The sequence below is a fragment of the Aulonocara stuartgranti genome, assembly GCF_965226115.1.
Source record: "Aulonocara stuartgranti genome assembly, chromosome: 22".
NCBI lineage: Eukaryota > Metazoa > Chordata > Actinopteri > Cichliformes > Cichlidae > Aulonocara > Aulonocara stuartgranti.
The window spans coordinates 11,163,372-11,176,686 of record NC_138957.1 but is presented as its reverse complement, the minus strand read 5'-3'; the positions used below and the strand labels follow the sequence as shown (position 1 = coordinate 11,176,686).

General features: G+C 40.0%; 1 protein-coding gene across 4 annotated transcripts in view; it reads left to right on the top strand.

Moving 5' to 3' along the window:
* Positions 1 to 13,315, top strand: part of LOC309698717 (receptor-type tyrosine-protein phosphatase U-like) — a 263,712-nt gene that overhangs the window by 182,941 nt on the left and 67,456 nt on the right. For all 4 annotated transcript variants that reach the window (XM_082521358.1, XM_082521357.1, XM_082521360.1 and 1 more), the window contains exons 10-12: positions 5,808 to 6,009; positions 10,354 to 10,456; positions 12,825 to 13,104. In XM_082521358.1, the coding sequence (XP_082377484.1) occupies positions 5,808 to 6,009; positions 10,354 to 10,456; positions 12,825 to 13,104 (585 nt within the window). The remainder of the gene's footprint in view (positions 1 to 5,807; positions 6,010 to 10,353; positions 10,457 to 12,824; positions 13,105 to 13,315) is intronic.

Here is a 13,315-nt window from a genome sequence, read left to right as displayed (position 1 = left end):
AAAAATCCAACTGTTATGTAAAAATGTTATGTAAATGTCATAACTGCAAAGCTGTTATGTGTCACATTCATTTTTAATTTTGCATCCAACAGTATGTGGGTCTATAAATCTTTCCCGTGTTCCAGACATTAGATATTCATGCTCCCTAGAGGCTTAAAACTAACTTTAACTAGCTAACTTATAACGCTTCTTATTTCTCGAGTGTTTCTCTGGCACATCAGAGTTTTCAAATATCATGGGAATTACAGTACTTAGTAGTTAATTCTTCTGCCACTCCACATTTCTTTGCATGTTGCTAGGAAAATGGGCAATAGAGCAGTTTATTGAAACATGTGCAAACATACATGCAGACCTTCCCAAAGTGTGGGGCCGCTCCCCCATTGCAGGGGGGCGCGGTATGAAAAGGGGAAAAAAAGCAAAAAAACAAGCTTAGACACTGCCAGCATAATGGACAGGTTTTTTTTACAGGGATCCCACACAAACGCAAAGCAGGAGATGAAGCATCGCTGAATATGTTTCCAAACCAACTTCATTCTAAGCCAAAGACTAGAAAATATGGTGAAGCATATCTTCCCTTTGGCTTCACCTGCACAAGTGCCGAGGTAGGTCTCCCCTACAGAATTGGACTTCCCTGCGTCGGGAGCAGCGCTGGGCTCTCCAAATCACAGACAAACAGTATCCCACATTCTTTTTAGTTCACAAACACTTCTTGTAATGACTAACTACTCCTGACATTTTGGAGATGTTAGCTCTTTATACAGTAAAGTTACAGTGGGATACAAATAACATCAGGCTGATCCTGCCACGATTTGTTCCCCCGGTTCAAATCCCGGACAAACAGTATCCCACAGCTGTTTATGTTTTTAAACCAATTTCCACAGAGAGGCATTTTTTGAAAAATGTATTGACAGCAATGTTGAATATTATTACACAGGAAAAAAAAAACACGTAAAACAATCACACCGTGACGCCTCTGCCTTTCTAAATAGAGGGACAGTAAGTGTGTGTGTATATAAGCGTGTAAAACCTGAAGATAGAGACAAAATACTGCTAATCTGAATATCTGCCATTCTACAATTCATCTCACATAAACAATAACGTGGCGCACAGCGTGACATAAAAATAGGCACATACCTTTGATGTTGCGTGACGAACTCTGTATTCCTCGCCCACACATAAACACAAAAAAGGAGTTTTAAAAAATCTCGGTGATTGCAAATGCCGTTTACATGTGGATGAAACAGCTGCGTTTTCAAAAATACCCCTGTAGGTGTGCAGGTAGTGTAAAAAAGTTAGTAGTTTATTTTCTTACTACCTGTAATTTATTGCAGATTACTTGTATTTACTTACTTGTTTACTAAATGTTTGAGGTGTGAAATAAACGGCAATGGAGCAAAATATGGGTGTGTGGTTGGAAGATGTGTTAGTGCGCGAACATTTTTCTTGTAAAACAAAGGGGGGCCCAGCAAAAAAAGGTTTTTGAGCTTGAAAATCTGTGTTTTGTATAATCACGCACAGCCTGACAGCGAACAGATACATGCATCAGGTCCTGTGTTGGGTCTTTGCTGTTTTGTTCCTTCTTCTTAAGGTCATGGCTTTCACGTTTGCCTGCTGTAGGTACAGCCCCTTCTTCTTTTGTCCTCCACTTGTTCTGTTTCCTCAGTTTTTTTAAGGGCACACTGGAGTTTGGCTAACAGCTCTTTGGGAATCATCTTATTGGGACAAAAATACTATTGTATGCCTGTCACACTGTGTTATCTTTGGCATTTTTCATAGATGTCTCTAAAGAAATTGGAACAAATTATGTGTTTTTGTGGGAAAGGATTTGTAACAAAATGTGTCAAAATGTAAAAGTGGTTCTTTTCTAAGTTGTCTGTATTGACTGTACTAGTTCATCCTTTGAATTAGGTGCATTTTTAATGCTTGAATGATTCATAGGTCGATATTAAGAGGCTGAACAATTTTTTTTTAAAAGAACATTCCTCTGAAGTCTTTCCTCTGAGAAAGACTTTCTAAAGGCCTGGAAAAAAGTTTCTCAAGACCACTTGAAAAAAATGAAAAAGTCTCATCTCCAAAAGTTGATTCTGTTCATCTGGATGTAGCATTTTGTGGGAGAAACGCTACATCACTCATCCAAGTGACTTCTTCAGTCTCTGCTGACTGCAGGTTCTCCAATATTCTAAACAGTAGATTTGCATAATGACCGAAACCAACCCACTGAAGGCTGGTTTTGTCACTACTCAGGGATGAAAATGCTTATGAGCCCCTGAAAGGAGACCCAGGAGGTGGTTACAGGAAGAGGGTGATAGATTGTCTGGTCTGAAGCAGTTAGACCAAGACAAGGCTATTGACCGGACCTCATACCACAGGCTGTACTCAGGGGAGTCTACACAAAGTCTGTATGGTTTACTGAAGATACATAAACAGGGTGCACCTTTAAGACCGATTGTCTGCATGATCAATTCCGTCACCTATAACATCTCCGAGTTTTTGGCTTCAATCCTCTACCAGGTAGGCAGCTCTGAACACCACGTCCAGAACACTTTGGATTTTGTTGAGAAGGTGAGAGACGTCATTATGGAAGCAGATGAAACCATGGTCTCATATGACGTTACATCTCTCTTCACTTGCATCCCAAGCGTTGGAGGTAGTGCGTAAGAGATTACAGGATGACACCAACCTCAACAACAGGACCACTTTCAGCATCGACCAAGTGTGTTTGCTTTTGGAACTGTGTCTTCATTCCACCTACTTCTCATACAAGGGTCAGTTCTACAGGCAGAAACATGGGTGTGCCATGGGCTCCCCAGTTTCACCCATCGTGGCCAATTTGTACATGGAAGAAGTAGAAAAGAGGGCTTTGCTATCCTACCCTGGAACACCACCAAGCCATTGGTTCAGATATGTGGATGACACCTGGGTGAAAATCAAGTCTCAGGACGTTCCACATTTTACGGATCACATTAACTCGGTGGACCAACACATCACGTTCACCAGGGAGGATATGAAAAATGGCAAGTTGGCCTTCTTAGTAGAGATGGACCGATCCGATATTACGTATCGGTATCGGTCCGATACTGACCTAAATTACTGGATCGGATATCGGAGAAAAATAAAAAATGTAATCGATCCATTAAATATCACGAAAGCACCTCACAAAACTTGCAACACGCCGTACCTCACCTCAGAACGTTAGCACGTCAGAGCAGTATGCATCACGTGATAGAGCGGCTGTGGAATGCGGGACCTGTCGGTGGTCTGGATAGCATTTGGAGCTTCGCTAGCAACCCAGCATTTCATCTCCGACAAAGTTATCCCTAGAGAAGTAAAGCAAGTGTGTAAGTCCATCTCTGAATGTAAAGCATTCCTGCGTTAAGCTTAACAAGCGATATATGGAGCGACTGCCTCTCCTGCTGCTACTTCAATCATGAAACTGCTTAACGATCAGCTGATCGGCTTTTCTGTCGCGAGTCCGTCTCTCTAGTTTGTTTTTGGCCCACTTTGCACCAGAAAGAGGAAACCAGCGGCTGAACAACAGCAGCACGTTTAAGCTTGATCAGCTATTGTTAGAATTTATTTAATATTACTTTCTACTCCAGGATCTTTTTCTACGTAGCTGACGCTGGTAACTGTGCAGGGGCGGATCTAGCAAAGTTTAGCCAGGGGGGCCGATAGGGCATTAACAGGGAAAAGGGGGCACAAAGACATACTTTTCTTTCTTATTCTCATTTAAAATGTCTAGCTTTTAATAAATAATTATCTGACACCCAAAGTTTTAATTTGATGTAAAAGGAATAGAAGTCAATTACTGTATATAGTGACTATTAAGTCTAATATATATACCCTAGTAAGCTATAGTACTTTTTCCCTTTGGGAAGGTACCATCTGTGCAGTCTGCAATTCTGTTGAAGAAAGATGTTGAATCTATTTAATATTTCTTGAAAAATAATTGATTTCTGTGCATTTTTTTTCACACTGCATCAAATTAAGGTTGATTACGTCGATTAAGCATCATGAGGTGGAGCATGAGGGGTGGTTCCCTATTTTTTATTTTTTTATTTTTGTTGTTGCTGGGAGTTGGAACCCTATTAGTTAGGTTGCTTAATATTTATGCTAAGTACTCTTTAAAATACCAGAATAGGGAGGATGGTGTAGGTTTAAGTTTATTAGATTGATCAGTATTGCTGAACTATGAAATATTTTTTTTTGCATACAGGTATAACAGAATAGCTTTAGTGTAGTTGTTGTTTTAAACTTGAGTATGAACTTATACAAAATGCAGCAAGATATTTAAAAAACAGTTTTGTTGATTAAAAAACACTATATCGGATTCATATCGGTATCGGCAGATATCCAAATTTATGATATCGGTATCGGTATCGGACATAAAAAAGTGGTATCGTGCCATCTCTACTTCTTAGACTGTGCGATTTCCATCAGTAATGGGGGAGTGGTTATCCCAGCTGGACGTTTGTCAAAGCTGGGATGGCGCCAAAAGAAAGCTCCAGCCAATCCAGCAGAGAAGGACAACTGCTGCCTAAGCGAAAACCTGTAGTGATCCCGTATGTGTCAGGAGTATCGGAGCAGTTGAGACGCATTTTTTCTAAACACCGGGTCTCTGTGGCTTTTAAACCCCAAAACACGCTGCGCCAAAAATTGGTCCACCCCAAGGATCGGGTCCCCGACACAAACAGAGTAACATAGTGTACGCTGTTAAGTGCCAGGAGGATTGCCAGGATTTATACATCGGGGAAACCAAACAACCTCTGGCGAAGCGGATGGCACAACACAGAAGAGCTACCTCGTCAGGCCAGGACTCTGCAGTCTATTTACACCTACAGGCCAGTGGACACTCTTTCAAGGATGAGGATGTACACATCCTGGACAGGGAGGAACGCTGGTTTGAGCGCGGAGTCAAGGAGGCCATTTACGTGAAAAGGGAAAGACCATCTCTGAATCGAGTAGGGGGCCTAAGGGTACATCTTTCGCCATCTTACAATGCTGTGATTGCAGCCATTCCCCAACTCTCTGTGAATGGTACTCGTGGCCATTGATCAGTGGTCTTTGATCAGTGGTTGTTGATCAGTGGTCATGAGAATTTGCATAATTAAGATTAATGAACTGACCTCCCAGCCCATTGTTCCTTCAGTGGGCTGGTTTCAGTCATTATGCAAATGTACTGTTTATAAGATTGGGGAAACCTGCAGTCAGCTGAGACTGAAGAAGTCACTTGGATGAGTGACGAAACGTTTCTCCCACAAAACACTACGTCCAGATGAACAGAATCAACTTTTGGAGATTTACTTACCTGGATGATTGAGCATGCATCAAGACGAAAAAGTCTCATATAACAAAATGAGGGGTGTCTCAAGACTTTTGCATATTAGTGTATCTAAGAAGTTTCATAGTTTGCGATTCACTGATGGAAACCACAAAATGACAAGCTTAGTGGGTTTTGTGATCAACTAAGCTTTATTTGTCATCACTTCTATTTTTAGGTGAAATTACTTGATAGTGGATCGATCACACCATTTTCCCCCAGGCTTACATGCTCCGTCTTAATTGCTATGAGTTGTCATAGTGGTATATTAATATGCTTACATTATTATCCCTTCTCTTAATTGCTTATCCAGTTCAGGGTCACAAGGGGGATAAAGCATGAAAAGAACATCATATCCTGTTAAAAAGATCAAAAAGAGCCTGAACCTTTCTGGTAGAAAAGCAAGAACAGACTTGCACAGGTCTGGATTAGATTAGATAAGGTTTGGACCATTTTAATACAGTATCTTCATTTACTCTATTTTCAGATCAGTTACCAGAGTATTGAGTCATCAGATCCAGGTATTAATGTGCCAGGTCCTCGCCGTACAGTGTCCAAGCTGAGAAATGAGACCTACCACATGTTCTCTGGCCTCCATCCTGGAACCACCTACCTGGTGTCTGTCCGGGCCAGAACTGCCAAGGGCTTTGGCCAGACTGCACTCACTGAGATCACCACCAACATTTCTGGTGAGTCTTTGCACTGACTGCTGTATGTGTGTCTACATGTGCGTAAGAGATTTTCTCTTGACTGGTATTTAATGATAAATTCAGATTTTCAGTGGCTGTAACAGGACAAGTCTAAAGAAAAAAAAACATGTTTTTTTTAATGATAGGAGACTATGTCATGATATGTAATTCCCTCCCTTTGAAGAGCTTTGGTTGAATTGCACATTTAATTTTAAACTGTACAAATTATTTTCATTCTGTACACCTTTCAGATGCACACTGGCTTAGTTTGATAGAATAACAGCAGCGCAAATTATAGCCAAGTACAAATGTTCAGCTTGAATGGTTTGGGTGAAAACAGCTTTGTTCACATCACCGCGGCCTGCGTTTTCCATTCAAAGGACACGCAGCTGTTCAGAAATTAGAGAAGCGGTGTTTGTCAGGGAAGAGGTTACCGCTATGGATCTCAAGATTCTGTTCTGTCTGTGGGGATTGTGAAACACTCCCCCCCTGATTGGTGTCTGCAGGCCATTTTCACTAATGGTGTTTACTCTGATGAAACATCACTTGCTATTGTTGTGTCTCCCTCATACAGCAAGTGGGGGGTAAATGGAGTGTGTGGATGATTTAGATTCATTCAGGAATCCACACAAAAGCAGTTAAAGGAAATAAAGCTTCCTCAAAAGGTCTGCAGTTATTGCGTTTTCCTTCTTTCTGGAGATGTATCTGTATAAAATCTCCTGATGCAGGCTTTAATAATGTTTCAGGCTTCTTCTTGTTAAAATGATCTGATTATGTTAATCCGAACAGCAAAACAAAAAGACATTTTCTTCTGTCAAATTACATATTGAGCTCCTAAAAACAATTAACTGTGTGCCAAATCTAGAACTAAACAAGACTGTTTAGCTAATGATGTTGACTTTTTGTGTGACAGCAGTGTATTTCAAGGTCTAGGTAGCAAGTCAGATAATTAGGTAGTATTTCTGAAACAGCTTGAGGGCTGCAGCGGTCAGCGATGGGACCTCACGACAGATCATGGTCCAACAACAGGATGGTTAGAAATGTTCCAGAACAAACTGATCTATGCAGGATCTTTGTCCAGAGATGGAACACTGCACCCCCGCAGGTCCTGGCAGCACACAAAGTCTGAACTGGACATATTGTTTAGGTTATTAGAAAGTGCTTTAACTTCTATTTTTTTGTCACCCTTATTTTTGCCACATTTTTCCACCTCTGCCAAGGAGAATATGTTTTTGGCAGTGTTTGCACGTGTGTCATTCAAAGTTTTTGAAAGAATTCTGATAAAACTTTGTAGGGGTGTAGAGTGGGGTCATGTTAACAATTCATTAAAATGTGGCTTGCATGCACCGAGGTCTTCAAGGTCAACTTAATGATTTATTGGTCAAAAACTGGCAAAAAACCTCATAACTTAACTAACTATGATTCTTACAAGTGTGGTGTGTATAGTCAAAATACAATACTGCATACAGATTTAAAATACGTCTCATTTACCTCTGACCTCTCCTTCAAGATCAAATAAGGTCAACATTTTATTAAATGTCTTTTATCTTTAAAACTGCTTAGAATTGTCAACATTTAGGAAATGATAACGGTATAGGAGGATTCTAAGTATGACATTATAGTTTGTCACATTTGACCTCTGATGTCAATTTAATATTTCACATCTGCCTTCCTTTCAAGTTGACCCCAAAATACGTTGTATCTAAAAGAAAGTATTGTCAAAACAAAGAGAACGATGTGCCTCGTTAGCTGCCAGCATGTAAAAGACAGCGAGCGGCCTTGGCACAGGTTTGCATTCTGAGTGTTTCTTCTTGAATTTGTTTCTGCACTTTTTGTTACATTTGTGTTTCATAACTTATTTCAAACAAACAAATGTAAGTTACAAAAGATTAATTTCCTTGACTGTGTCTTAACATTACACTGAAAACAGAGCAAAGCATAAGAGTTTGGATTGTTCAGCGAAGGAGTATAGCAACGAATTTTATGAAACAGTCTTTGCAAAAAGTGGAAATTGTGACATTCGCTGTTGTACTGAACTTTTCTGCATACTATAGTCCATTGCAGTCTTTTTCCAGTTTGTTGCACTTACATTATGTGCATTCTAAATCCTACCAAATCCTACCCAAACGTGTCCTGCTTGATAAACCACAAGGAAATTATAAATAATGGCGAGACGTGCCATTATATTTACTGCACCTCTCTTAGTTTGCATCCAAATATCAAATATAAATGTAACATTTCACTTTTACATGACTTTGTTGCAAGTTGACCCCAAAATATGTCATATCTTTAAAAAACAGTACTGTCAAGAGAACACGAATTAATCCATATACACTCAAAATTAAGTTAAAAAGCCTGCTTTTTGTACTTTTTACTCCACTACAAACTCCTTAAAGTATTTTCTTAAAAAGAACAAAGAAAATAAAATGAAACTATACAAAATACAACACTATTCCTTTAAAGTCACTACTGCCCAGAGAGTGAGTTGCCTTGCGGAGGGTTGCGCTCTCTGAGTGCTTCTTGTTAACTTCAGAATTTGGGAAAGTCAAACATGTTTATGGTTGTTCTGAACAGCCTAATGCAGAGTCGAAAACCTGCTTTTGAGAGGACACATTACTGTTTAATTTTGGGGTTAAAGGCGCACATTTTCAGGAAGACTGAATGACTTTTGGATTGTCTAGTGTGGTATAGGTGTCCCGTATTTGTGAAAAAGTCACTCTAGATCCAACCTTGAGCTATTGCAGTGCACTTTCAATTCAATTCAATTCAATTTTATTTATATAGCGCCAAATCACAACAAAAGTTGCCTTAAGGCGCTTCATAGATACAGAGAAAAACCCAACAATCATATGACCCCCTATGAGCAAGCACTTTGGCGACAGTGGGAAGGAAAAACTCCCTTTTAACAGGAAGAAACCTCCGGCAGAACCAGGCTCAGGGAGGGGCGGGGCCATCTGCTGCGACCGGTTGGGGTGAGAGAAGGAAGACAGGATAAAAGACATGCATTCAAATTTTGAATGTAACTCCTTTACATTAAAAACATTAAATATTATACATTAAAGTAATAGAATCAGTGCATTCAAGTAAAATATAAAAAAATGCTCATTGTTAAAGTTTTATTAATTAGTTCTTTTATGGTTTAATGGTTTACAGCAGTTTCTCTTTTTAAAGTTGTTGCTTCTTTTCCTTTTCATTTCTCCTCTGATTCAAGTGTGCTTGTTTCATGTCTATTTATTATTACTGTCTCCTAAAGCAGACAATGACATAACTTTATCCCTAGGCACGCAGAATATATTGAACATTTTGATTTTAGTCTAGTGTTTTCTGATGCCGAACAGGGAGATTGGTGGATTGTAAACGTTATTGTCTTAATAAAAATACCTTTTGGTTCTGCTGGATCTTGGTGCTTTTTATATTCCAGGAGAATTCTTTGACCCCCACACTGTATGTAATACAGCATCCATCTCTATTATCTGTACCTGTTCCATTCGGTTTAGAAAGTGGCTTATGTGGGCTTGCAGATGTCAGAGTGTACAATTAAATCTATAGTATCACATGCTCCCACCTGGCTGCGCTGTCACGAGCTCTGGGCAGCCAGCTCCTGTTCCAGTTTAGTACCACACATGCAAGTGTAATGCTGTACTCGTTAGTTTTTTCATTATTCATTGGCTTTAACCACCTAACACACACTGGCTCAAACACTCCTGAGCACGACTGCATATAATGCAGACCTCAGATGTTTGCGTGCAAGCATGAGTGTGTGTTTTTTCGGATGACAGGTTACACAAGCAGGTTTTTACGACGGGCATTAATGCCTTGCCTCAGCAGAAACATTTTCCACTTCCATTACAGAAACCTTTTTGTTTTGGCTTATCTGTTGTACCAGGATAACCATTTGCTTCACTACGTACTCCAATTAATTCACTCCCTGTAGTAAACAGAGATGGGAACACTCAACCCCTTTGTCCCCAGAGCTTTGCTGAGGTTGTGCAGCATTGAGATCTGTCCTAATTATATTATAAGAGCCTCTTGTTTTCTCTGTAGTTGGCTGCTGTTACTAGTCATCATCAGTCAATGGCACTGTGTGGGAGGCCTGCACACACTAGTACGCTGGGGACAAGTGCGGGTAATGAACAAAGATGGTACACTCTTATCTTTTAATGTAGGGGAGAAAACATTACTAAAATATCGAGCAGTGGAGCCACGTGTCTGTTGAAGCTCCCAAATCTAAGCAAAGTATATTTCATCTTTGCAAAAAGAGTACGGAAAATCATCCTGCTCTTTTTCTACACATGTTAGCCCTTTTTTGACACATTTTTTTCCCACTTTTCTTTCTGCCCTCAGCTCCGGTGTTTGACTATGAAGACATCCCTTCTCCACTGAGTGAGTCGGAGAGCACCATCACCGTGCTGCTGCGCCCAGCCCTGGGGAGAGGGGCTCCTGTCAGGTACAATGCATGCTTCACTCCTACACCGACATTCATTTGGTGCTCTTCCAGGCTCTGATATTTATAGCTGCAGTAAAAGCGAGCTCTGTGAAGCACTAGAAAATTGTTCTTTAGTCTTGAAGCATAGCAGACACCATTTCAAGTAAAATGCATGAAGTCCCAGAAAGTGGGTCTTCACAGAAACATGATGATTTTGCAAAGTTCACAAAGCGTTCAAAATTAAATGCAAGCCATTAATATTAGGTTTCCTCATTAATGTTTGCCCAGTGGTCAAGGACATCGGAACGTTATGATGTGTTGGCAGTAGCAACAGGAAAAAGGGAATAAAAAATGGGCCGTTATTCCGTCCTGAAGCCTAATTCACCATTTCACACAGCTTTAGAATGACGCACCATGTCAACCTATCGTATGCTGACTGTTAGACATTGTGTCACCATAATAGGCCCTTGCCCCTGCCCCCGGTCCAATTTCAATTTTTTGGGGTTTTCTCAGGTTTTGAGAAAAAATTGAAGCACCAGGCTTTCAACTAGAAAAGCGCATCCAATCCTTCACGGAGTGCATTTCTCTGGGAGAGATATAACGGTGCAATAGAAAAATATTCATCACATGGTGAGGTTCTGTTAAAGCCAAGCAAGAGAATGTCGTGACAATATTGCTTCTTCATTGTGGCCATGAGTAGTAAAAACATTTTTTCATAACTGAAATTAATAATCAAACAAACACAGTTTGGTAAATGGTGACTGCTGATATACAATTTGGGACATATCTTTCAATTCAATTGTATTTATATAGCGCCAAATCACAACAACAGTCACCTCAATGTGCTTTATATTGTAAGGTAGACCCTACAATAATACATACAGAGAAAACCCCAACAATCATATGACCCCTTATGAGTAAGCACCTTGGTGACAGTGGGAAGCAAAAACTCCCTTTTAACAGGAAGAACCTCTGGCAGAAACAGGCTCAGGGAGGGGCGGCTATCAGCCAAAATTCATTCATTTTCCTGTCTGGAGTAAATGGACTTGTTCTTATATAGCGCTTTTCTACTCTTCTGAGCACTGAAAGCACTTTACACAACTTGTGCATTCACCCATTCGCACATTGTTCTAAGTGCTTTCTAAGTAGCATTCACACTCCGATGGATGCATCGGAGAGCAATTTGGGGTTAATATCTTGCCCAAGAATATTTGGCATTGAGGGAAACCAAGAATCGAACCACCAACCTTCCAATCAGTAGATGACCTGCTCTACCGCCTGAGCTACAGCCATACTTTACACAGTAGTCAGACTTTTTTGGAACCAGGGTTGGGGAGTCACATGCTCATGCGCTTTCACTAGCTTATGAGCTACTCAAAGGATCTAGTTAGCACCTGTTAGCTAAAGCAACAGCAACTAAAGTAATCCTTTTACTCTAAATAAACACTTGCGTTTGGAGCCTTACAGACCTGCATATGATACCTACTTACCATGCAGTCTTTTTAAAGTTTAGCATGAGTTCTCTGGATGACTAATCATGCTACTTTTGCATATAATTACTGCTTGTACTTTCTTTACTTTCACCTGGTAGGCTGATTTGGAAAGAGTTAACTGGCAGAGCGCGGATGAAAAACATAAAAAAACATTGATGAAAATTGTTAAAACAAAACATCACATAATTAGAAGTGGTGTTATTCAATAAATATACATATCCAATAAAGATCAATTATAATAAAAAATAGCTGAAATTCAATAATAGCGAGTTTTTCTTGTATTTTGATATAATTTATGAATTTGGGTTTCAGTTGGGTGAAATCTTCAAATGAACACTGTAGTCCAAACTGTTTAATTTAAAAAAATAAATCATGAACACTGTAGATGGCATAGTCAAATCTGTGTGTATATGAAGTTCAACATTAATGAGTTAAAAGCAACAATTTATTGGAGGTAAATTACAAAAAGTAAACAATGCCAATGAAATAATTAACAAAGAAACCAGAAATATTAAACAAGACAACTGAAAACAATGGCCACACATTACAGGATTTCAAAAGGAAACATAACATGAAGTAATATCAGGTAAAAGTCAATTTATAAAAACTTGTTTTAAGAAGGAATTTAAAGGTCACTGGCTCTGTGGGCCTGAATCTCCTCAGCCAGATCATTCCAAAGTTAATCCATTTTATGTATCGAAAACTCTGGAGTAATATTACTTTTCCGACTGGATATATGATGATGCTACAATTTAAGGACAAGGGCAACAAACACAGTGTGATCTGAATGGTATGTTCCTGGCATTATGACTATTGACAGCGATATTATATACTATTAGAATGATATTTAAATGATAGGTTTTTGGGGCACTAAGGTCCACATTGTCCTGTCCCAGTGCCTACCAGGTAGTGGTGGTGGAAGAGGATGGGTCCCGTCATGTGAAGAGGAGGGAGCTGGGTACCGTGGACTGTTTCCCTACTCCAAATTCCCACAACGAGGCTCAGGCCAAAGGGGCTCCACATTACTACACAGCTGAGCTGGCTCCCAGCAGTCTGCCGGAGGCCACGCCTTTCACAGTGGGTGATAATCACACCTACAATGGCTACTGGAACAGTCCTTTGGACCCAACCAAGAACTACCTCATCTACTTCCAGGCCACCAGCAACTTCAGAGGGGTAAGAACCATTACAATGTCTTTTTTTCCTCTGCTACTCGGACACTATTTTGCAAAAAATATTCACTCACCTATCCAAATCATTGAATTCAGGTGTTTTAATCCCTTCCATGGCTACATGTAGACTCCATCTACAAATATTTGTGAAAGAATTTGTTGCTTTCAGGAGCTCTGTCAATTCCAGCATGGTACAGTGATAGCCACCTGCGCAA